Source organism: Hydra vulgaris, chromosome 07 (assembly GCF_038396675.1).
Source record: "Hydra vulgaris chromosome 07, alternate assembly HydraT2T_AEP".
Taxonomy (NCBI): Eukaryota; Metazoa; Cnidaria; class Hydrozoa; order Anthoathecata; family Hydridae; genus Hydra; species Hydra vulgaris.
Genome location: NC_088926.1, coordinates 19,422,501 through 19,447,500, shown reverse-complemented (window position 1 = coordinate 19,447,500; position 25,000 = coordinate 19,422,501). Strand labels below are relative to the sequence as shown.

Genomic DNA, 25,000 nt, shown 5'->3' with positions numbered 1-25,000 from the left:
GTACTCATGCTCTTTTTTGTTCTCTCCATAAGTATTTCAAATGGGCAAAGCAAATTCCAAATAAAGATTTTAATTTTAAAATCAACTAATAAAATTTAGGTTATTTGTATACTGTACAAGACATTTAAAAGCTAAAATAATAAATTAGGATGTTTACAGATTTGGTTTTGTTTTCAGCATGTAAATAATCTTTATGCATTTATATCTTATTAATATGTAAATATTATATATGATTATTAATTACATTACATTATTTGTATAACATATTCATATCTTGAGAAAAAATTTTTTTATTAAACAATGATTATTGAATATTTTGATAAAATAGAATTCCCAGTTTTCAAAAATACTAAAAATTTGAAGACCAGAAAATACCAAATATAGTGGTTCATATTTAACTAGAAAATTTATCTTTTTTATTAAAAACTTTTTTAAAGTTTTATTAAAATTAAACAGCTCTAAATAAAATAACTAACCTGTGTTTTGACAACCAAATCAAAACACATGTTTTGTTCATACAAAGGAAATAATTAAAAATTAGTTCGAAATATATTTTTGTAACAATTTTTAAAAGGGCAACCAAGTTTAATCGCATGATGAAAGAAAGTTTTATGTCCAGATGAAAGAAAATGATTAAAAATAATTTGGATTAAATTACTTGTATTAAATCAATAATATAGTTTATCTACTATTGTCCTAGTCATAATTTAAACTGATCCTATATTTATTTATATGTTGGGGCATGGAAAGCTACTTAGCCATGATTAAGCAACTTACCTAAGAGAAGGAAAACTCTTATATAAGCCCCCAATTTAGTTGTGGGTAATGTTAGGAGATTACAAACATTACCCACAACTAACATCATTAATTAATTAATAAAATTAATTAATAAAAACGTCCTTATTTGCTAAACAGATCAACGCTGGCACCCAGTTGTTAAAAAATGTTGATGAAAATAGTGTTATGAAAATGCATCCAAAGAGGAGTGTAAACTAAAGTAAAAAATAAAAAAAAAGCATAACATTTTTTAGTAGACAAGGGCTTGCGGGCCCTGCACATCACAATGGGAAGCTGAATTGTTATTTTGCTAATTGTGTTTGAAAACTCTTGAAGTCAAGGCAATCTTTTACTAAAGTTTATTATTTACTGATTATATACTTTTAAAAATTAAAAAACAACAACAAACCATGTTCATTATTATTATTTTTTTTAATTTATGAACTTTATTAAAACATCTTTTATAAATAAACATCTTTCAAAATAATCTTTATTTCTCCAATTTTAGAAATTCTTTATTTTTTTTTATTTAAGGTAAAATTAAGATAATTTTTTTAATATAATCAATTGAATTTATAATTTCAGGCTTTTTCCTTAGGGGAAGAGAGAAGAACCCAAGAGACCAACTTTAACAAAGAGGAAGTTAACTTACCTAGAAGAAAGAAAATATAAACCTATAAAACTAAATTAGGGAATTTAACTGCAAGTAAAGGTAAGAGTAGCACACCCTGGATAACTTTCGAGTGCCACAATAAATATTTAATTTTAACTATTACATGTTATACATAATTTTTTTGTTATTGTTGTCATTGTCTATTTAGATAACATAGATAAATATAATTTTATTTCTTTCCATAGAAAATATCAGGTACTTCATAAAATCAATATTTACAATAATTAGATTAATAAATACTTCTTAAAATAAAAGTGTTTTTTACTCTTACATAAATTAAATTGTTTTTTTTTTAACCAATTGAATATAAGCACTATTTGTAAAGCAATATTTAAGGTTTTTGTGCTTTTGTTTTTTTAACAACTTAATATATATATGCTAATTATTTTAATTATTGTTGCTTTTTATGTTTGTTTCTATTATTCAAATTATTTCTTATTTTTTGTTTCATCATAATATTTAAAAATATCCTTTTGCTTTTCTTTTTTATTTTCACTTCTGATCACCCTTTTGATCGTCAAATGTTGCGTTATCTGATTCATTTGTTATCTCTCATGTCAGTTTATTTACTTTTTTACTTTTTTGTGTTATTTGTTTTGCTTTTTAAATATTATTGTTCTTTTTATTTTGTTTTATTTTATTTTGGTCGCTATCTATATTGCTTTTTTTTTTGCTTTATTTTATTAAGGCGTCACTCCAATGACTAGTTTTTAACTATACGATTTTGTAAAATTATAAATAACTTTGTAATTTTTTAAATTTAATGGTTAAATAAATAGAATAAAAAATATATATATATATTTATATATATATACAGTCTTTCACAGGAAGATGTGCGATCGCACGACTTTACATGACCAGGCAAATTACATTTTGCTTTGACGATTTGACGGCAGTTATTTCAAAAAACATTTTAAAAACGTGCTGAATGAAAAATATTCTGAATTAAAACTTTAAACAAATGTTTTTATATTAGCAAAACACTTTTAAATAAAGTACCAATTTACTGATAATGTTTTTTTTTAAAAGTATAATTGGCAGTTGTATATATTTTTATAATTTATAGTATATAAACAGTTGTGCATATAACAAAGTGTGCATTTTTTATAATAAATGTTATTAAAAATAAAAAATTGTTTTGTTTTTATAAACAATGACATTCTTCGACAACGAAAGTCTTTTTAACGAATTTTAATATAAGAATAATTAAAGTTTATACATTTGAAAAGATAAACATAATTTCTTTGGAAAAAAAAAGACAAATGTTTTAGAAAGCCGTTACAATTAAATAAGTTTGATCTTAAATGCTTTTATATTATTGAAACACTTTTTAATGAAGTAACAAAACACAAAAAGTAATGAATGTTTATAATAATTATAAAAAACTGTTGTTTTTTTTTACTTGTATAATTATGTATTTCTTATGATAAATGTTTATCTTTAAACATATTAAAAAACAAAAAACAAAGTACAAATGTTAAAACAAAGAATGAAGTGATTTTTTTAATGCGTAAATTAAATAGACTAAGCATTTTAGCTTGATGAGTTTTTTTTGTGTGTGTTTTTTTTGCTTTAGTAAAGTATTTTTTTTATTTTCTCTTTTGTAAAGTTTTTTTTTTACTTTTTTAAAGTTTTTTTTTTAGATAAGTTTAAGTAAGTTTTTGTAACACATTTTTAAATTTTGAAAATATGTCAAAAGCCGTGGTCAAATCGGTAAAACAAATTATTTTTTGCGTGGTCATATAATTGCGTGCGATCGCACGTCTTGAAAGACTGATATATATACATATACATACGTACATACATTCACACACACACACACATATATATATATATATATATATATATATATATATATATATATATATATATATATATATATATATATATATATATATATATATATATATATATATATATATATATATATATATATATATATATATAGTTGTCAAAGGCACATATTTAAAATATGATTTTATATTTTCAAATTTATACTTGAGCTTATAAAATTGTTTTTGCTTACTTTTTTTGTTTTACATTTTTATCCAATGTGGTTCATATTCTAAAGTATGATAAGTTACTTTAAAACAATACTTCTAAACAATGTCAATGATTGGTTAACGAAAAAATACTTTATCTATGTGTTAAGCCACATGATTTGTTTTACCCTTTTTAATTAGATAAAACATTTTTAAAATAGATTTAAACACGTGAGTTCGAAATAAAATTAGAAAAAGATTTAAATCAATATATTTTCACTTTAATAACTGCATATATATAAATTAGTAAGGAACAACTACAAACAGTTAAAAACTGATGAGACCTAAGACACTTATTGATATTATTTTTGTTTATACTATTTCTTTTACCTTTTTTTATTTATTTCTTTTACCTTTAAAACTTGTCATTTACTTTGTTTTCCACAGTTTTTAATATAAGTGGCTTTAACTAAAACAATCTTGAGAGATTTCTAGATAAGTATTTTTCAATTGATAAAAGTGCAAACTGGCTACATGCATGGCTACATCACAGAAAAGATAGATGATAAAGTGATTTCATGCAACATGCAAATAAAAAAATAAAAAGTTTACAATATGAAACGACATTTGGAAAGATCACATCTATCAGAATATAAAATTGTCGAATCCGAAATGAGCCTTATGGCCAAAAGAAAATCTTTAGAATCATTTTTATCACACTCACAAGATTTTAATATTACTAAACTTATCAGACTACTTTAGATTCTTTTGCTATCACTAGTAGTAGAACAATAAATCAAGTTAGTGCTAAAACTTTTAAAATAGGAATTATTAAATGGTAGTGAATTACAGAGTTTCGTTGAAAACATTTGCAGATGAAGGATTTTAGTTGGTTACAGGCCAATTAAGTAAAACTCTTTGATTCAGTACTGGAAACGATTTTGTATGTATGCAATTTGATAATTTTGTATGTATGCAATTTGATAAATGAAATAGCTGAAATAAACGAAATATTTAGAAGTGTTCAAGTAATGGGAAAAAATTAATTAAGCAATTTTAAGCAATTTTTTTCAAATTTAAGTAACTTAAGTAACTTTACTTATTTTCAAAACATAAATTTTACATTTTTGTGTTATAGTACTATATAAGTATAACTAAACAATAGAAAATATAACTAAACTTTAAAATTTGAACGCAAAAAACATAATGTGTCAATTGTTTTATTACTCAATGATGTTCTCAACTTAGTGATAAAAACTCCAGCAGCACTAAAGCATCTTTCTGCTTCAACTGATGATGGTGGGAAAGACTTTAAACCATAGTATAATTTTTTTAGCATTTTCGGGTAGTAGTTTGATCCTTCAAATACAGCTATTTCTTTTTTAATACAGTCCAAAACATTAAAAGAAGCCTTGTTAATCATTAAATTTGAATTTTGGGATAGGAAATAATTAAGCCTTACTCTTTTTTTTTTCAAAGGTTCTTCGATTTCAACATTGGATGCTTCAAACTCAACTGATGCTTTAGGATTTTTATTGTCATAAAAAAGATGACAAATATCTCTTGCTTGGAAGTTCTTTTTTCTTATGATAGTTTAAAATGGAATCTTATATAGCTTGTTCATACAAACTTGGTTCTAAATAGACTCTAAATATCTTAGAAGTCCTGCAATACCAATAATTCTTCTTTCAGAAATTCTTTTTATCATAGACTTAAAAGAAAGAAAAAAAAAAGATATTGTAGTATCCAAAAAATATTGTAAAAAAAAGATATTGTATTGTATTGATATTAATATATATATTAATATATATATATTAATATATATATATAATATATATATTATAATATATTAATATATATTAATATATATATTAATATATAAATTAATATATATATTAATATATATATTGTATTGATATTATTATATATAAAGATATTGTATTATATTGTATTGTAAAGATATTGTATTGTAAAAAAAAGATATTGTAGCTCCAAAAAGAGGAACATCTTTTTTACAAAGAACATCAGCACCAGCTTTAATAATTTCTAAACAATCTACTAAATGCTTAGCCATTTTAATCTCATTATCAGTTGGTAACATTTCCAATGCATTAAAATGCTCCAATGTTTTCTTAACCGCTGGTTCAATTTTGAGAAATCTTAAAATCATTTTGACATAGAGTTCTAAAGTGTTTTTGTATCCAAAATTAAAGCCAACTCTTTTCCAAACTCATTAAGACAACAGTGTTGAAGATTAAAAAACTTTACAATCATCTGAATTTTTTGGATAATGGTTTTAATTCTATCAAACTCACATAGTCCAACAGCTTCTTTATTAAGTAGTAGTTCTTCCCAATTGACAGAAGTTTCATAATTGGTTTGACCATCATCGACTTCTTCAGTATCCTCATCTAAGTTGTCACAACAAGAATCTTTATCTTCTCCAAGATCGTTTGCTTTTTTAAAGTACATCAATTATTGCCAAGTAGATTCCATGAGAAAGACAGTTGATGAGTTATTTGAGACAATCTTCCAGTTTTTTTCATTACACTGGCTCCATCTGTAATTATTAAAAAAAAAATGATTATTTAGATTTAACTCAAAATCTTAAAGCTTTGTTTCAATCAATTTAAGACCATCTTCAGCCTTCATTGGGCCCATAATCCTCATTATTCCAAGGCATTGAACTGATTTATCTAACATGTGTAAGTTTAGGCACATACATCTTTGATTTCTATTGGAAGTCCATTAATCCAGAGTCAATGAAAATCTATCACCATTCTCAATCATTTTTGACAAATTATAAACCATCTTATTTTAAATTTTGCTTTGTATTCCAAAAACATCAAAAAGTCATAGCTTGCCTTGAACTTGGAATTTTAAGACCTTAAGCAGCCCAACCTTTTTGAATATCAATACTTTTTGACAACTTATAAATGGGAATAAGATCAACAGCAACCATAATTGAAAATTGTCTTGGATTAGGGTTTGAACTTGAACATAAAGTTGATCCTGACGATGAATTATGGCGAGAAATACCCGTCACTTTTTTATTTTTATATTTTCTACTTTTTCTAAATGGTAAAGCAATGCTGTTGTAGCTTGTTTTGCTTTAAAAGTTGACAAACAATATTTACACTTAACAATATTTACGTGTTTTGTTGAATATTAAACATATTTCCAAATTACCGACATCTTTTTTTTTTAAAGGCTCCACCTATTCACTTTCCATTTTTTGTTTTTAAATATTATTAAAAATGTATGTAAAACAAAAATGGATGAACAAAAATAATATATATATATCTATATATCTATATATATATATATATATATATATATATATATATATATATATATATATATATATATATATATATATATATATATACACGCACAAGACAAGATAAAGAAATTTTGAGATAGCCAGCAATAAATTCCTTAAAATCCATTGAAGTTGGCAAATTTGGTAAAACAAAGCTGAGAAATCATAAAAATGTAAACTAAAAAAACATCAATATTTTATTTTTAGCACTTATGGTGAGCTTACAATATATTGCACACATTTGTTTTAAGGTTGTTATGAAATAAAAAAAATCTTTTTATATTTTATATATCAACGAAATAGAAAAAATGTTATTTAAAACTCGATTGCATTGGTTGTTTAAAAATCGAACGTATGTAGTTTAAACATTGAAACATAAGCAAAATTTATTAAAAAGAAACCACTGCAAAGTTGATATTATTATAAAATAATATAAAATAGCAGTTATCTTTCGCTATTGTAATGCCATTAAAGCAATATTGTACCATATAGGATTAGGGTAGCTGTATATACAATTGAAAATCAGACTACTTTTATACAAATTTTAATAAAATACCAATTTTCTGTTTATTAATTTGAAAAAAAATAACTTGATATTACTTAAGTAATATAAATTTACTTAAGTAATTGAATTGTTCAAACAATTACTTAAGTACTTAAGTTACTTGAAACAGCCCTAGAAATATTGTTACAGAAATTTATTTAATGAAAATAGATTCAGCCACTTGACACCAAAAGAACTATTTGGGAATAAATATTCAATATTATTATGTGGGAAAAAATCAAGCTAAAACTTTGGCACTGATAGATACACAAGGACAGCACAATTCTGCTGCTATCAAAAAATGGTGGAAGACACTCAGACACATAGAATTGGTATCAGCAATGATCAAATAGTATATGCAAATGTAGCAAATGCAGCCAATATGATTAGAGCAATCACACTTTTAAACAAATATTCAAGTGATGAAAATTTTGGGGATCAGGGTTCGCAGAATGAAGAACAAGATATTTTAAAACAGGATACAAATGTGGAAAAAAGAGTTAAATTTTAAAATACTTATTATAATCAAAACAATCCAGAAAAGTCAAGTACAACTAACTTGAAGTATTTTGTCAACTTTTCTTTTTGATATTTTTGTTTGTTGTTTCATTTCGTTTGTTGTTTAACTTTTTGGTATTGTTGTTTCATTATTTTTATTTTATTAAATTAAATAACATCAAGTTATAATAATTAAACTACAAAAACAAACTTGTTGTCAACAAATTTATTTTTGTAATTTTGACTTTAGTATTACTTTGAATGTTATAAATTGTAGTATATTTTCACATGATACTTTTGTAAACAGATCATTTACATAATTTTCAGTTAAGAATAGTATATTCAATTATGAACAGTATAAAAAAAAAAAGTGAAAAAAAAAAACAATTATGAACAGTATAAAAAATAGGTTATTGAGTTGCCACAAAAAAATAAGTATTGGAAAGGATAAAAGAGACTTAAAAGAAAAGATGACCCAAGTTCATTAGATTTGAACTAAATTAATAATGAATTAAAAAAGGTATTGCTTTAAAAAATTAAAAAATTGATCATATGCTTTGCTAAAAAGAAAAAATTGGAATTAAAGAGTAATTCCAAAATTACAGCTAAGTATCTAAATTAGGGTGGCTCTTAAAACAACATTTTTGAAAAAAACCTGTTCCTACTTCTTTACTTTGTTCTATATAATACTAAAACACTAGGTTTAAAATTTTTTTGAACAAAAAATTATTTTAGGGGTAGCTCAAGACCCTAAAAATTTGACTGGTCCCTAAAATTTTGAAAATAAAAGTTCTTCTAAAGTATGTCAACATGGTACTCAAAAGAAGCGAAATTATATAAAAACTTCAAAAACAGTAATCACTTTACAAAAAAAGCATGTTTAAAAAAACTATTTTTTGAAAACTTGAAAATATTGACTTTTTTTATTTTCAGCTTAAAAACAATAGTTTTTATGCATTTATTTAAGAAAAAAGTTATTTTTTTGTAAATTGATTATTATTTTTAAAGTTTTTATATAATTTTGCTTCTTTTGAGTACCAGGTTGACATACTTTAGAAGAACTTTTATTTTCAAAATTTTAGGGACCAGTCAAATTTTTAAGGGTCTTGAGCTACTCCTAAAATAATTTTTTGTTCAAAAAAATTTTAAACCTAGTGTTTTAGTATTATATAGAACAAAGTAAAGAAGTAGGAACAGGTTTTTTTCAAAAATGTTGTTTTAAGAGCCACCCTAATCTAAATGTAACTTTGCATTCACAAGGATTCACAAGAAAATTCATTATAAAATAGAACTTATTAACATAGAAGGTTTATGTGATTCCGACAAAGTTCAGTCATTAGTTGAACAAAAACTTATGGAGTACGGTATTAAATTTAGTCATATATTTGCATCAACACAAGATGGAGCTAGCATTATGAAAAAAATATGCACAACTAAATGGTAAACTAATTATGCATTAATCATGCTATTTGCTTAATCATGCTATTCGTTAAGCTGTTCTAGTCATTTTTTACAACAAGTCTGTTGTAAAAATTAAAAACCAATTTTTTGAAACTTTCCGGTTTTGACCAAGCCATAGTAAACTTCTATTATTAAGTTGAAGGAATGAAAAAGTATTTTCAAATTGTCATCATTCTATACTTCAATCTATGCCTAACATAATCACTTTGTTGACTTCTGATTTGTTGGTTAAAAATCTAATGATGATGGGTATAACACATTTTTGACAATCATTAGAGATCCTAGTCCTCCATCAATACCAATAAATACACCAGATTTTTTTAAAATTTTCTAAAGTAACATACTTAGTTTACAAGCGTAGATAAATCAGTTCAACAAATAACGTAATTTAGAAAGAAGCTTTTACCACTCATGAACTTACATGATTTTTTGAAAATGTTAATTTTTACTGCTCCAGCCTTGGATAAAAAAAAATTTTTATGATAAAAAAGTAATCTTCATTAATTCATTTTTTTTTTTAACAAAATTTTTAATCTAGGCGCACTAGCTTTAATGATTCTTATACAAAGTTCATTAAAAAAACTATCGTTGTCAAAAAAAGTTGCAGTTTAAAATTAAAATAAATTTATTTTTATAATAATGCTGTTTTTTTTAAAAAATGCATACTTTTATAATAAATTATATAACACGAATAAAAAAATATATATACAACTTTCATTAATACTTGAAACAAAAATCATCAGTAACTTGTTATTTTATTTAAAAGTGCTTCACTAATATAAAAAAATTTTACAGTATTTATTTCTAATGCATAGGGTCATGGCTTCCCCTGCCGCGAATTTATGAAAACTTTTAACTTTAAAACTTCTTATTTCCAAAACCGTAACAGATTTTTGTTTATGGTTTTCAAATTAGTATTTTATACTCAATTATTAACTAATTTATATTATTCAAATTTGAGTAAAATTATTTTTTTAATGTTATTTTTAATTTTTTGTAAGATCTAGTTCGTTTTTTCACCATGATAACGCACCACCTACCGTAATTGATTCTCCACCTATCGCGTATGAAACAAATCATATATTTTAATTTTAGTTTCATTTATTTAAATCAAGAAACAAGTACATAGATTTAATATGATTACATAAAAAGAAGACATTTGTTCTAAAATTATCACCCAAAGCTTTTTTTCCGAATTTAAACTTTTTTTTTTTTTTAAATGCTTTTTTTGTCTTTTATTATTATTTTATTTTGTAACAGCTTTCTTTTAAAAATAAGAATTGAAAGAAAAAAGAAAAACAAGAAAGTTTTTCTTGTTTTTCTTTTTCTTTCAATTCTTATTTTTCAGCAGCATTATTTTTACGTTCAATTTTTTTGATATCTTCTTGTTCCTAGCATTTTCTTTAGTTATTTGAATCTCTAACCATTTGGATGAAGTTACAACGCTCGATAATCGTTCAACTTGTTTCAGACTTTTTTTCATGATTGGTTGTTTTGGCCATAAAAGAAAGTAGTGTAATAGATTTAGATCTTTTATTATTTGTTTATTTGAATGTGGTGGATCTGTTGCTGAATAACTTTCACCAATTATTATGCTTTTCCAAATACGCTAACATTACTAGTAACATTACTATACATTTTCGTCTTGCGTACTACTAAAATCTAAATATGATTCTTTATCGATTTAATTGCTTGATACATTATTTTTGGCTTCTATAAATTACTGGTTTGTTTGGAGCTATCGTTAAATTTCAGTTTTTTCCAAAAATTAAATAATTCTCGGAAGTCAGTTTTTCCTCCCCTTTCTTTAATTCCAGTTTTTTCAAACTGGAACAATACTTCAAGTGCAACGTTGTTTTCGAATATGTTTCCCACATTATTATGGCTTGAAAAATTTTCAATTCGTTTCATTATTATCAATTGTAGAATTCAATTTAATACGTTGAATTACTTTTTTATAATCAACATTATTCGCATTAAATGGGAATATTCTTGTCAACCTAATTCCGTTAATAATATATTTTTTCATATTCAGATCCATAACAAAATTATTCAACAATATTGATACTTTTTCTCTGCGAATTTCATTAAAATCATTATCCAATTTAAATTGCCGACAAATGTTCTACCTTTTTTTTTCATTGGTCCGAAAACTGACACATCTAATGGTTGTAAGATGTGTGTTGCATTAGGAAACAACGAAATCAAACGAATGCTTTCCAAAGAGCAATACATGCTGAGCTCTTTAGACAGATGTGAGCTATGTCCATTCATGAACATATATATTGGTAATTGATTATTAATAGATTTCAAATATCGTACTAACACATTTGTAAAGTACTCATTAAAGCATTCACCGGTCATCCAGCCGCTGTCACTCTTACTGAAACCCCAGCCTGATGGTGCAGTAGCAGGAATAATTTTTGGCATTCGAGCATACTGGTACAAAGTTAATGATGGTGCACAATCACCATTGGCATTTACGCAAATAGAGTTGTTAGGTTTTCCTTATCGCTATTGTTGCATTCTTCATAAACATTTCTTCCTCTAATGCCAATTACTTTTCCAGTTTTTAGTGCTAACTCAAAACCAGTTTCGTCTAAATAAAAAAAATACAAGATGGATCATTAAGGTATTGCACATCATTGCCTAATAATTCATACACCTCATTAAACCATTTTCTTATCGATGCTTCAGTTATAAGACCTCTGGCTCTATTAATATGCTCTGCTTGTTTTAGCAATAACTCCTTATGACAGCGCATAAATTTATAAAACCAGTTTTTACATAGGATATCATCTTTAAATGTTGTTTTTATGCCTCGCCCTTTAACTATTTTTTGTACAGTCTTAATCATTTTTTTGTTATCGCAAAACCCATGTTAGCACATTGCATTACCAACCAACCAAGTCACTCTATTTCTTCTCCAAGATATGATTTAAAGCCAGATTTTTGCGGTTTGGGTTGGCTTTTACCAGATAATTTTTCGCGTAAGGTACTTTCAGGAACATTAAACTTTTTTCTGACACAAAATTTTTTCACCTTTATTTAAAGCTCTAAGTGCTGCATGCAGGTGTTCTTTAGAATACAATAGCTTTTTTCAAATTTTTCTTTTTTCTTTTTTGAACCTTGCATCTTTCTAATCAAATTCATTTCACATAATAAATAAAGTATAAAAAACATATCAAATAAATACTCCCTAGGGTTAAATTACCTTTAATTGGTAATTTAGCTTAACTTGAAGATTTTTTAGAGAGAAAACTTCACAAAATAAAACACGGCCGAAAAATTTTTCACGTAAACAGTAAGTAAATTTTTAAGCCATAAAAAAAAACTAGACAAACTTTTTTTTACTTTCAAAGATTTTTTTTAGGAAGCAATAAAAAATCATTTGCGGGTAAAAAACATCTCAAATCTTTAAAAATATATCCTTTTAAAAATATATTATTACTGAAATAAGTTTAGTTTTGTATAAAACAATACTAAAAAATGAATTAAAAAAAAAAACATAAAAAATTTACTTCAAAAACCACGGCAGGTGCTTTTTAATGGTAGGGAGTCCCATAACCCTAGTTAAAAATCTTTTTTATTCAGTGTGTTTTTGATATGAAAAAAGCACGGCTTTTTACATATCAATTCGTCAAAACAAAATTTTATTTGTGTGGTCATAAAAAGACATGCGATTGCACACCTTTATATGACCAAGACTTCTGCTACCAACAACAAATACTTAAAGCCCACAAGGAACAACTTTGTAAGCATTATTTGGATTCTTTGAAGTAAATAAGGCATGGGGTTAGCTTATTTTTGCTTTTTTGTTGTAGGGGTGACCTTAATAGGATCAACCATTTGACAGCAAAAACAAGCTTTTTAAATAAAGATTATTTAAAAACAATAATAACTTGATTTTATTAAACCAAAATTAAATTTTATTAAAAAAAGAAAAAAATTACTAATTTACTAATAGTATTATTTATTCTATCAATGATTCAAAACTGATTAAAAAACGAATTCGCATGGGTTATGATAAGAACTTTGAAAAAGTTTTATAAATAATATCAAGTGTACAAAAAATACTTTCTAGTGTTTATCTTCTTGTAATAATATTTAATGAAAATCAAATTTTAATGATTTAAAACAAACTAATTAATATGGTTGTTACAGGATTTGGTAGCAGATGTGATCATATACTGACAAATGCAAACTAACTTTGTTAATGTAGTTTGAGATTTTAAAATAATCAATTATCATAATTTAATTTCTTCGATCAGTAAATATAGTTACACTGAGAACGTGTCAAATGGTATATTAATAGATAGCCAGCACTAGTTTTGAATCATCAGATCTGTAAAATGCTTGTGTTACAAAAACTCTAATTTCCACAAAATAATAGAGCAATTTTCAAAAAAAAAAGCCCATTCTTCTTACGCATTTATCATTGAAGTTTAGATAAAAAAAACTTGTTTTTTAATCATTGTTCATCTGAACACAATGTGTTTTTAACAGGCTGTTTATTTTAAAAATTAACATGATGTTAAAGATTAGCTTAAATAATCAAATTAATTTTACTCAAAAAGAATTAAATTCACAAATACTAACAAAATGTTTATTAAACATTTTGTTAATATTTTGCTATTTATTTTGAGTTCTCCCACAGTTACAGTTACTCCTACAGTTACAGTTACACCTACTGTTTAATATCATTTAAGTAGAATTGACTAAAACTTAAAAATCTTTTTAAAATTGTGCAAATTAGTTAAACACAATTTATTCAAGTAAAATCACTACCCCTTACCATTAAAAAGATTAACTGAATTGAATTGTGATATTAAGTCAAAATAATTAATACACATTTGAGTTTCTATATGTTTTGCTTGTTAAAAAAATGCAGGCAAAATGTTGTAGATGTTAGTTATTTCTGCAAATACAAGTTGTTTCAATGTAGAATTTCATTACTGGTAAGAATAATAAACATTTTTTTAACAATGCCAAATAAACTAGTCAGAGCAATTAAAAAATTTTTTAAATACTTCAAAAATATAAAAAAACTCTATCCTAAAAAAATTTCACTTACCATCCTATGTCAAATCTGGTTCCTTGGTTACTCAAATTGTAATGCAAAGCTAAAATAAAAGACATACCGTAAAATTGTCTGAGTTGGGTCACTTAAGCTTTGAACATTCATATCTCAGGCATAAATAAACATTTTTTCATTTTTTTCTCAGAATTATGCAGACAACTATATCATTAAATTATATCGTAACAGTAAAATAATAAAAATAAAAACTAGCATTTGATATTTATAACTACCTGTAAAATATTTTTTTCTATAAATTGAATTTTTTTACTCTTTGCTGAATCATCAGGAAATAACTCTTCCTGATGATCCAGCAATGGTGAAACGTAAAGTAGAAGATAAAAGTTAGATATGTGTTTTTTACTAATTTATATGTATGTATATATGTATGTATATATGCATGTATATATGTATGTATATATATATATATGTATATACATATATATATATGTATGTAGATATATATATATACACACACACACATATATATACATATATATATACATATATATATATATATACATATATATATATATACACACATATATATATATATATATATATATATATGTATATATATAACTCCTAACTGGTTGGCAGAAAGTTTTGTTGACAAAAAGTAAAAATTAATATGCAAGATCGGAATTTTTTTTTTTTTTACTTGATAGACTGCCTGCCCCAACCAAACCCTTAGTCAATGTAGCAGCACTTGCTTGCGAGTCAGGCTATAAGATATTCGATGTAGCAACACTCCATTGCGAGTCAGGCTATTTGTCAGTCAATGTAGCAGCACTCCGAGGCCAGTCAGGCTATTTGTCAGTAGATGTAGCAGCATATTTGTTGCGAGTCAGGCTATAAGATAGTCAATGTAGCAATGCTCCGTGCATGATTTATAGTAAAAAAAATAAAAACATTTTATTAAAAAAAATAAAAATAAAAACATTGTTTATATAATTTTAAAAACATTCAGAATGTTTTTAAAAACATTCTGGTCAATTAAATTTGCATTTTTGCGGTTTTTTTAAAAAACGATTAATTTGTAATTAAATTAATGGTTTTTACTTTCTGACAAAAAGTAATTAAAAGTGACGCATTTGTTGGCATAAGAATCATTTTTTTCCTTCCGTACTCCCAAATGCAACAATCTATAGAACTATATATATATATGTATATATATATATATATATATATATATATATATATATGTGTATATATTTATATATATATATATATATATATATGTATTTATATATATATATGTATATATATATATATATGTATATATATATATATATATATATATATATATATATATATATATATATATGTATATATATATGTATATATATGTATATATATGTATATATATGTATATATATGTATATGTATATATAGGTATATATATATATATATATATATATATATATATATATATATATATATATGTATATATATATATATATATATATATATATATATATATATATATATATATATATATATATATATATATATATATATATATTTGAAAGATGACATCTTGTATGAGAGTATATTATATATTATTTTAAAACATCAAGAAATACAGTTTCTTTCAATACAAATAATATTATTATATAAGAAATTTTCGCTGGGTTATAGATACCAGCATCATCAGCTTGTAAAATATTATAATAATATGAAAATTTCTTATATAATAATATTATTTGTATTGAGAGAAACTGTATTTCTTGATGTTTTAAAATAATATATATATATATATATATATATATATATATATATATATATATATATATATATATATATATATATACATATATATATATATATATATATATATATATATATATATATATATATATATATATATATATATATATATATATATACTATTGCAATTAAATCACTAAATGACTAAAAAACAATGTTATTTAAAACCATATGACCATGAAATCATAAAAAAGATTTAGTTAAATGATTTGTATATTTATTTTTACATTAGCTTCATTAATTACAAATTTAATTATAAAGTTATACAAAAAACTAATGAAATATACACATCATCAAAAAAACCATACAGTAATTCAAATAAACTCAATCATACGCAAAAAAAGCATAACACTAATTACCTCATATGTCAAACAACTACAATGATCTGGGGTCATATGCTTTAAAATGGAAAACAGTCACTCAACACTTACTTGAGATATAGGCAATGACAAAGTGACTCAGCAGGCATCCTGTAAAACTTCAGAGAAATGCTTAAATCCCTTTAATGAGTTGAATTTTAAAAATTTGTATAGATCAGAGGATTTGTTTTTAAACATTGACTGAATTTCCAGGATTAAACAAAAAAAAAAATTGAAAAAATAAATAAAACTGAAACTTTATTTTTTTCTTTTCGTGACAAAGTAATTGAGATTAAGGTAATTTACAATAAAATAAAAGATGAGATTAGCAATAGGACAATAGTAAACAAACATTAACTGCTTTATCAAGTTTATTTACGCAGTATTTAATTAAAAATCAGAGAACGTAACCCTTTCACTAATTGTAGCTGATTGATATACACAACATAACTTTAAAATGTTATAGGCAACCTGTCAAGTTGCCATTTTATTTTAATAATTTATTTTGTGTAATTTTAATTCTAAAAAATTCAACAAAAAATTAAAAAATATAAAAACATACCAAAAATTAAAAAAAAATTAATATATAAGACCTATAAAAAATTTAAAAAAATGACAACTTGACAGCCCGTATAGGGGAAACTAAATAAATGAAACCATTGTTATATCAACTTGTTTCTCCATGCAGAAACAAGTTGATATAACTTTGTTATAAGTTTGTCAAGGTTCATATTTTGGAGTTATAGAGTTGAGAGAAGGTTATAACCACAATCAAGTAGCCTCCTCGTCTGTAGTGGCCTTCTCGGCCTTGCGTAGGTGAATTAACATTAAAAACAAAATTATCAATGCAACTTTAATAAACTTATTCAGCTCATTTGAAAACTTAACAAAAAATTTTCTGAAATGAAAAAAACGTCTATTTTATACAAATTTTAGTGATTAAAAATCAAAAATCATATATTTTTGATAGTAAAACAAATCACATTTAAATAACTGCTTACTGTCTGATCTTTCAATATTTGTAGGATTGGAATTTCCTTTTTTGTAAAAACAATTACCACTAGTTATTTGCTTATGGTGTAAATTCAAATAAATCTCTTCTGATCAATAGTAATTATTTCGCAAAAAAAGCAAAATTATTTACTAATTATAAAATAGTCTTTATAATTTCAAGCCTTCCCAGGAAGCGCGTGCAATCGCACGCCTTGTTTGTCCATGCTTTAAGTAATTTTTTTAGACGACTTGATCACATTTTTATATAGTAACCGTTTTCGCAGCAATATAAAGCTATAAGAAACTAGCGAATAACTAAAAACTATACGAAATAGAAAAAAAATAAGCTGAAAAAATTAAATATTAAAAAAAGAAAATTTTGGTCAAAAAAATAATATAATTAAATATTTTACTCTTTTTGTTTTCTTATTTTTAAGGTGTTTGTTATTTTCCAGTACCAAAAATAATACAATTCGAGGAAAAAATTAGATAAGAATATACAATTTTTTCACGACTTTTTTCAGCCAGTATTTTAAGGAAATACTTTATAAATTGCCCTAGAAACACAGACAATTTTAAAATTTGTTTTTCAAATATCTTTGCTAAACTTTACTATTTTTATCAATGCACAGGAAAGCGAGAAAACTACTTGCTATTTATTTGAAAAAAAAAAAAAAAATTTTTAAACAAGTTTTCCATGTTAAAAAAAAATGAAACGATGCTCCAAAATCTTGTGGTCTAGTGCATTGTTAATTTACTGTACTTTTTAACAAAATTTTTAAAAATTTTGTTAAAAAAGTACAGTAAATTAACAATGCACTAACCCACAAGATTAGTTAGTTTATTTACTGTACTTTTTTAACAAAAGCCTATTTAAAAATTTTTTTCATGTTTTTAAATATATAATAAAAGAAACAATTTTAGACATGCATCAAATGCGGTAAATACATTTATTAAAGAAACAAAATGTTATTCTTTTATTCACCTTATTCCGTCATTACAAAATTTTTTAATCAAATAAATTTTTTTACAAATAAATAACAATTTATTTTCTTATTTTCCTGATATGTATTGAGAAAAAACGTCAAATATAGCAAAACATTTTTAAAAGCGAAATGAAAAAAAAACAAATGAATGAATAAATATTATAAACGTAAGAAAAAAAATTAACAAAATTTTTTATAGTTCTAGCGTACTATAACAAATTAGTTTCTTAATTGATAAAAATCATGAATAAATTGCATATCAAAACTTTTAATTGTTGTTAAATCGTTATAAAAGACAATGTTTTTTTCAACAACAACTCTAAAAAAGAATACAAGTTGTATAAAAATTAAAAATAAAAAACTTTTTTTAATTATTAAATTTTCTAGTCCATTTAATTTAACTATATACTTTGTTACAAATTTGTTTCCTTTTTTTTAGGATTTTTTTTTTCCTTAGTAGATAAGTTTAGCTTTTTGCTGCAAATTATTGAAACGTTTTAAAAGTTAAAAGATGCAAACTGCCGTGGTCAGTTTGTCTAAAAAAATTTCTTTAAACGTGGACAAACAAGGCGAGCATCCACATGCGATTCCCAGGAAAGCTTGTAATATATGTAAAATATGTTTTTACAGACGCAATATACTGACTTGATAATTCTTTTTAAGCACATTTAATTTCCTAAAGTTTCAGTATATGACACCAATAAAGACTTTTGATAAAGATTTAAAATCTAATTTAAAAAATTTCCTTTTTTAAAATACATTAAAGTATTTTCTCTAAAAAAAATTTTCTATTAATTTTCTTTGAATCTTAAAAATATATGTGTAAAAAAAATATAAATAAATTTAAAAAAAAAAACTTTTAAAGATTAAATGATTTCATGTTTGTACAATTTTCTTCTTTAAATAGAAAAAGTTGAAAACAAACTTTAACACTGCGTCTTAAAAATATTGTTTCAACATTATACACAAATTGGCAAAAAGTCATTGATTACCCAAAAAAAATTTTTTTTATATAATTCACTTTTAACAAGGCTGCAAACAATCATTATTAAGCTTTTGGAAAACAAAAAATAGATTTTAAAGAGTAAGGGAATGTTTGAAAGAAGATTTGAAAATTTGTAGTTTGTATGAGTCAGGAAAACATAAAGAAGGGAGAGAGTTTCAAAGAATTGAAGTGAACTAGATAATGATTTACGTGTTAATCTAAAAAACGTTGTAAATAATCGAGAGGACAATAAAAACCTTCAAAACAATATAAATGAACTAAGTGGTCAAATAAATGGTTAATTAAATTTAACAAAATAATTGCAAAATAATGCATTTTAGTAAAAGTAATCAAAAAATGATCATAAACTAAACAATTTAACGCTATTAAAAACTGAAATTTATCTTGGTACAACCATCACAAATGACTTTAACTAGAAACCTCACATAAAACACGCAACAAATAAAGCTAACAAACAACTTGATTGATTAAATACTCTTTTGAATATTTAAATAAAATATAAGGAAATTTTTAATTTTATCAATTTCCTGATTTTTTAAAAATTAGTACAACCATCAACATTAGTACAACCTTATCTAAAATATGGTGCAGTAATACAGAACCCTTTTAGAAAAGATGAAATTGATAATTTTATCAATTTCATTTTTTTAAAGATGAAATTGATAGTTTTATCAATATCATCAATTTTTCGATTTTAATAGAAAAAAATACAACTTAAAGCAACAAAAATGGAGAATTTAATGGGTTTATCATATGAAAAAAAGGATTATCTAAAAATTGAAAAATTTGAAAATAGAAGAAAAAGATTAGATCTTATTTAAATGTTTAAAATATCCAAAGGATTCAATAAAATAAATTTTCACAATCCTATCAATTATATTGTAACAACTAAGACATAATGTAAGATTTTTTTTTTTTTTTCAACATCTTTGCTTCCAACAAGGCTGCAAGCAACCACTATATAAAGTTGGACGTTACTGGAAGAGAAAAGATGAAGATTGTAGAGCAAGATAACGATTGACAGATGACTTAAAGGATTGCAAATTATATGAATCAGGAAAGCAAGATGAAGGAAGCGAATTCCAAAGAACTGATGTTTGAGGAAAAAAACTAGAAAAATAAGAGTTTTTGGAGCACTTAGGAACAGTCACAGAAAAAGGATGAGACTTAATTGAACGACGAGTAACACGAGAATGAATTTTAGTAGATGGCACAAGAGATGCTAGCTCTTTAGAGCAGTGCCCATTATAGTATTAGTAGAAAAGAGAAAGAGAAGCAACATTACGACGATGTGATAATGGTTGGAAGTTAACTATGTTTACAATGCAACTGTTTTATTCATTGAGCCTTTGTTCAAAAATTGAACAAAGGCTCAAAGAATAAAACAATCAGGCACAACTTCTTCACAAACAGAATATCAAATTGGAACACAAGATAAAATTCAAGTTCAATCAACTCATTCAGAAACAAGATTGCCTCAATGTTCAAATAAAAGAAACAAGCAAAATTATGAAACTATATAAGCATTAATTTTAATTCTAAAAAAAAATATTTTGCTTAGTAAAAGGTGTTACAAAATGAAATTCTACAAGATTTCACTCTCAACTTTATGAGTTACACCGTAATTAGTGACAGACCCAGCACTTTTTGGTGTCTGAGAAATTCAGCGTTTACTAATTATGACCATATAAAGTTTAACCCACCCCCTCAATTTGAGGGGGTTACAAATTTTACATGGTCATAATTTTTGAACGTTGAGAGATAATACTATGAAACTTAAAATTAATTATGAATATAGGTCTATATTCATTATTAATATAATATCCTATATTCATTATTAATATAATTAATAATGAATATAGGTCTAGTTGAGAAAAGTATTAAAAATATTTAACCAACTTGTACCCTCATGTTTGGGGTATGGGGTATAAAATTTTAGAGCTTTTTTTTTCCCAGCCTCTGACCATCGCAATTTTTTGCAAAGCATCATTATTTAACTTAAGTATAAACATACAATTGTATGATATTGAAATAGAAAAATTTACTTAATACACAATTATTAAAATTTCTAATGTAGCCAAAATTGTTGTTTATATACAGAAACTGTAACTAATTTTTTTATACCTGATGGTGTCAATCATCAGGTAAAAAAACACATTGTTAAAAAAAAAATTTATAATTTTATTTATTATATTAATATACATATATATATATATATATACACATATATATATATATATACATATATATATACATATAAATATAGATATATATATATATATATATATATATATATATATATATATATATATATATATACAACCCTAGGAATTAGGGTTGGCATTCGGCAATACTGACCTAACTGCCAACCTAAAGGTGTTTGAGGTCGGCAAAAAATTGGTGACCTCGTTTCAATGTTTTATGGTAAGACCTTTGTATCAAAATTTTTGCCGACCTGATGCCAACCTCTAAAATTGAGGTTGGCAATTTATTGCCGACCTCAATTTTCCTAATTCTGAGGGTCGTATATATAATCATCATCATCATCATCATAACGATAATAATAATATAATATTAATAAAAACAAAAAAATGAACATTTTAATAAAACAAAAAAAGTAAGTTTTTTTTTTAATTCTGAATAAATTAATTAGAACAAAAAACATTCTGTCTAATTCCGAAAACTAACCTTTTATTTAAATTGTAAGCAAAATAATTAAATTTAAAAAAAAAACATTTTAAAAACTGCTTTATTAATTCTTATTAAAATAATTCAAATAAAATCGGCAAAACTTTCGTTTGTTTTTAAGATTTTAATAACAAGATTTTAAAGCCCTCAGAATTTCCTAATTCTGAGGGCTGGTGATGGTATTTTATTTGAGCAGCAACCATAGTAGTATTTGTGGAAATGAAAAGGAGAGGCTCAAACAAGAAAGGCTCAAGCTTAGCAGCTAGATTAGGTCTATTTACAATTTTAGATCTTGTTTTAAAAGATCATTATAAAATTCAATCATTACAAAGGGCATTAAAAAAAACAAGTAAAAATAAGAGATTTATTAAGATAAAGTGTGGAATGAAAATTGTGAGCACAATAAATAAGGGAAACTTAGCAGATGCTAAGTTTGCAATGAATTGTATATATATGACTAACGATTCAAGACCCACTACCTTCAGCAGCTTCTAATAAAAATAGGAAAAGTATGAATTTTTTTTAAAAATAGATGTGTGTGCATGCATGCGTTTGACAAATCCAGAATTTAAATTTTTAAAATATCAGAGGGAGTTGTAGACTTTAATACTTTATATATATATATATATATATATATATATATATATATATATATATATATATATATATATATATATATATATATATATATATATATATATATATACAGGCTTGGTCGGGAATGGCGTGCGATCGCAATCTGATCTTGACCACGCATACAATATTTAGTTGCGACAACTTGCCCACGGCTTCATAGATGTTTTGAGAACATTTCAAAAAATAATCAAGCGCAAAAAAGTTCAACTGGACCGATGAGAGACAACTACAAAAATTAAAAGCTGCCTGAATAAACTGTTATAAAGTAAGTTTAGAGTAATTAATAAACTTCGTCTTTTATAATTAAGCGACACTATTTTATATAAAGTAAAAACTTACTATTAATAATTGTTTAATAAAGAAATAATTGTTATTCAATTTATCAAAGAGTTTAGTATAATTTCTTTTATTTGAGTACTTCTGATTTATTTCAACAAGATTCTCATAAACAAACGTTTGTTGATTTATTTAATAAATAAAAAAGTCAATCTTTTTTTAACCATTTCGCGCTTTGCGTAGTTGGCCTGAGTTTTGTTTTTACAAATTACATACAATTCTTTGTAGTACGACGAACAAAAGAAACAATTAAATCATTCAGTTACTATGACAATGTTAGAACGTTGTTTTTAGCAGTATCTTTAAAAATGTTAAAAACAATTCCGCAATGTGCTAGACCCCTGAATTAGCGGTCTATAATGATCAGTATCCAAACAAATTACATTCCAAATGAATTATATTTTTATTTTACTAACCAAAATCAAATTTTAAATACTTCAAACTATATGAAAGCATTTTTTTATGATTAAACTCAAAAGGTAAAAATAAATTACGAGGAGGAAGCGGAACTGCTTTACCACTGATTATGAATAGTGAGTGGGCTTTTTATTTATTTTTTATTTTAATAAGTATTTAAAACAGAAATAAGTAAATTTAAGTTTAAGTATAACAAATTTGTAAGAATGACATCTGAAGCAAAAAAAATTAAAGATAGTAAACCAATATCTAAGAACTTAAAAACTTTTAAAAAGATAGTAAACCAATATCTAAGAACTTAAAAACTTTTGTGGGGGAAAGAACCAGTTATTGGATACACGGAAGAAAATGGCTTAGTTGTCAAAATATGGTGTAAGATTTGTGCTAGGAACAAAACTGAAATTTTAACGGATGCTTTAGTTAAAGGAGTATCAAATAATTCTTTGACAGCGTTTACGGAGGGAACATGTGAGGTGACAAAGTATCAGGTAAAATTAAAATAATTAGCTTGTTCTTAATTTGTGACTCCAGGAATTAATTTAAACATAATTTTTCTACCATTACATAACTTATAACTGTAGTTATCTTATAATTTACTATATCACAAAGTGAAAAATATTTTTAGAGAATTGCTTAATTTGAACCGTGATTTTTTCTTTGATAATAATAAAGGTTGATCGCCATCTTAGAGGGTAAAGCCATAGATTAGCGGTGCTGATTGATAATGGTAACTCAGAAGATCCTGGAAGTAGTTGTGTTGCTAACCTCGATATGGAAAACTTGTTACCTATTACACAAGACAACCCCGAAGCGTTATTAAAGATGATTAGAACAGCCTATGAAATGGCTCTAAAACCGAGCATGCCACATAGCCATTTCAAGACACTGATCAAATGCCAAAGACTTAATGGTGTACTCCTTTTAGAAGGAAAAGACAACAATAAAGCAGGTTATTGATTTTTAGGTTCAGTTTCTTTTTCGTAATTTGATAAAACAATTCAAATGAAAAAATCAAATTAAAGTTATGTTACTTTTATAATGAAAGTTTAATTTTTTTTTTCTCAAGATTTTACATCCGAATGGTCTTATCCTTTTGATTTATCCATTTGATTTTTTAATTTGAAAAATATTAGTTATACTATCATTATTTTTTTTTTATTGTTTTTTAATTTCTTTTTTAGCACGTGAATATATCTTATGCATTGCCAGTGCCATTAAAGAAAAAGTTGCTAAAATTGTTAATGAAACAAACTTTTCTTCTCCATTCTTTCCGATTGTTCTCAAGCTAGAAAAACAAAGGATGAAAAAGAGTTGATTCTTGTGCGTGTTGAACGTGAAGGGACCCCTGTCTGTTTTGTAGTTTCTTAACTTGATATGAACAGTTTGGGTGGTATGATTGCCAATACCATTAAAAAGGCTATTGATAGCATTTTTATTGAAACCGGTAGTGTTCCTTTAACTGCGTCAGCTTACAA

General features: G+C 24.7%; 1 protein-coding gene across 1 annotated transcript in view; it reads right to left on the bottom strand.

Moving 5' to 3' along the window:
* The window catches only part of LOC100209012 (V-type proton ATPase 21 kDa proteolipid subunit c''), a 64,381-nt gene that overhangs the window by 30,477 nt on the left and 8,904 nt on the right, over positions 1 to 25,000 (bottom strand). The window contains exon 2 of the mRNA XM_065801294.1: positions 14,332 to 14,380. Within this exon, the coding sequence (XP_065657366.1) occupies positions 14,332 to 14,380 (49 nt within the window). The remainder of the gene's footprint in view (positions 1 to 14,331; positions 14,381 to 25,000) is intronic.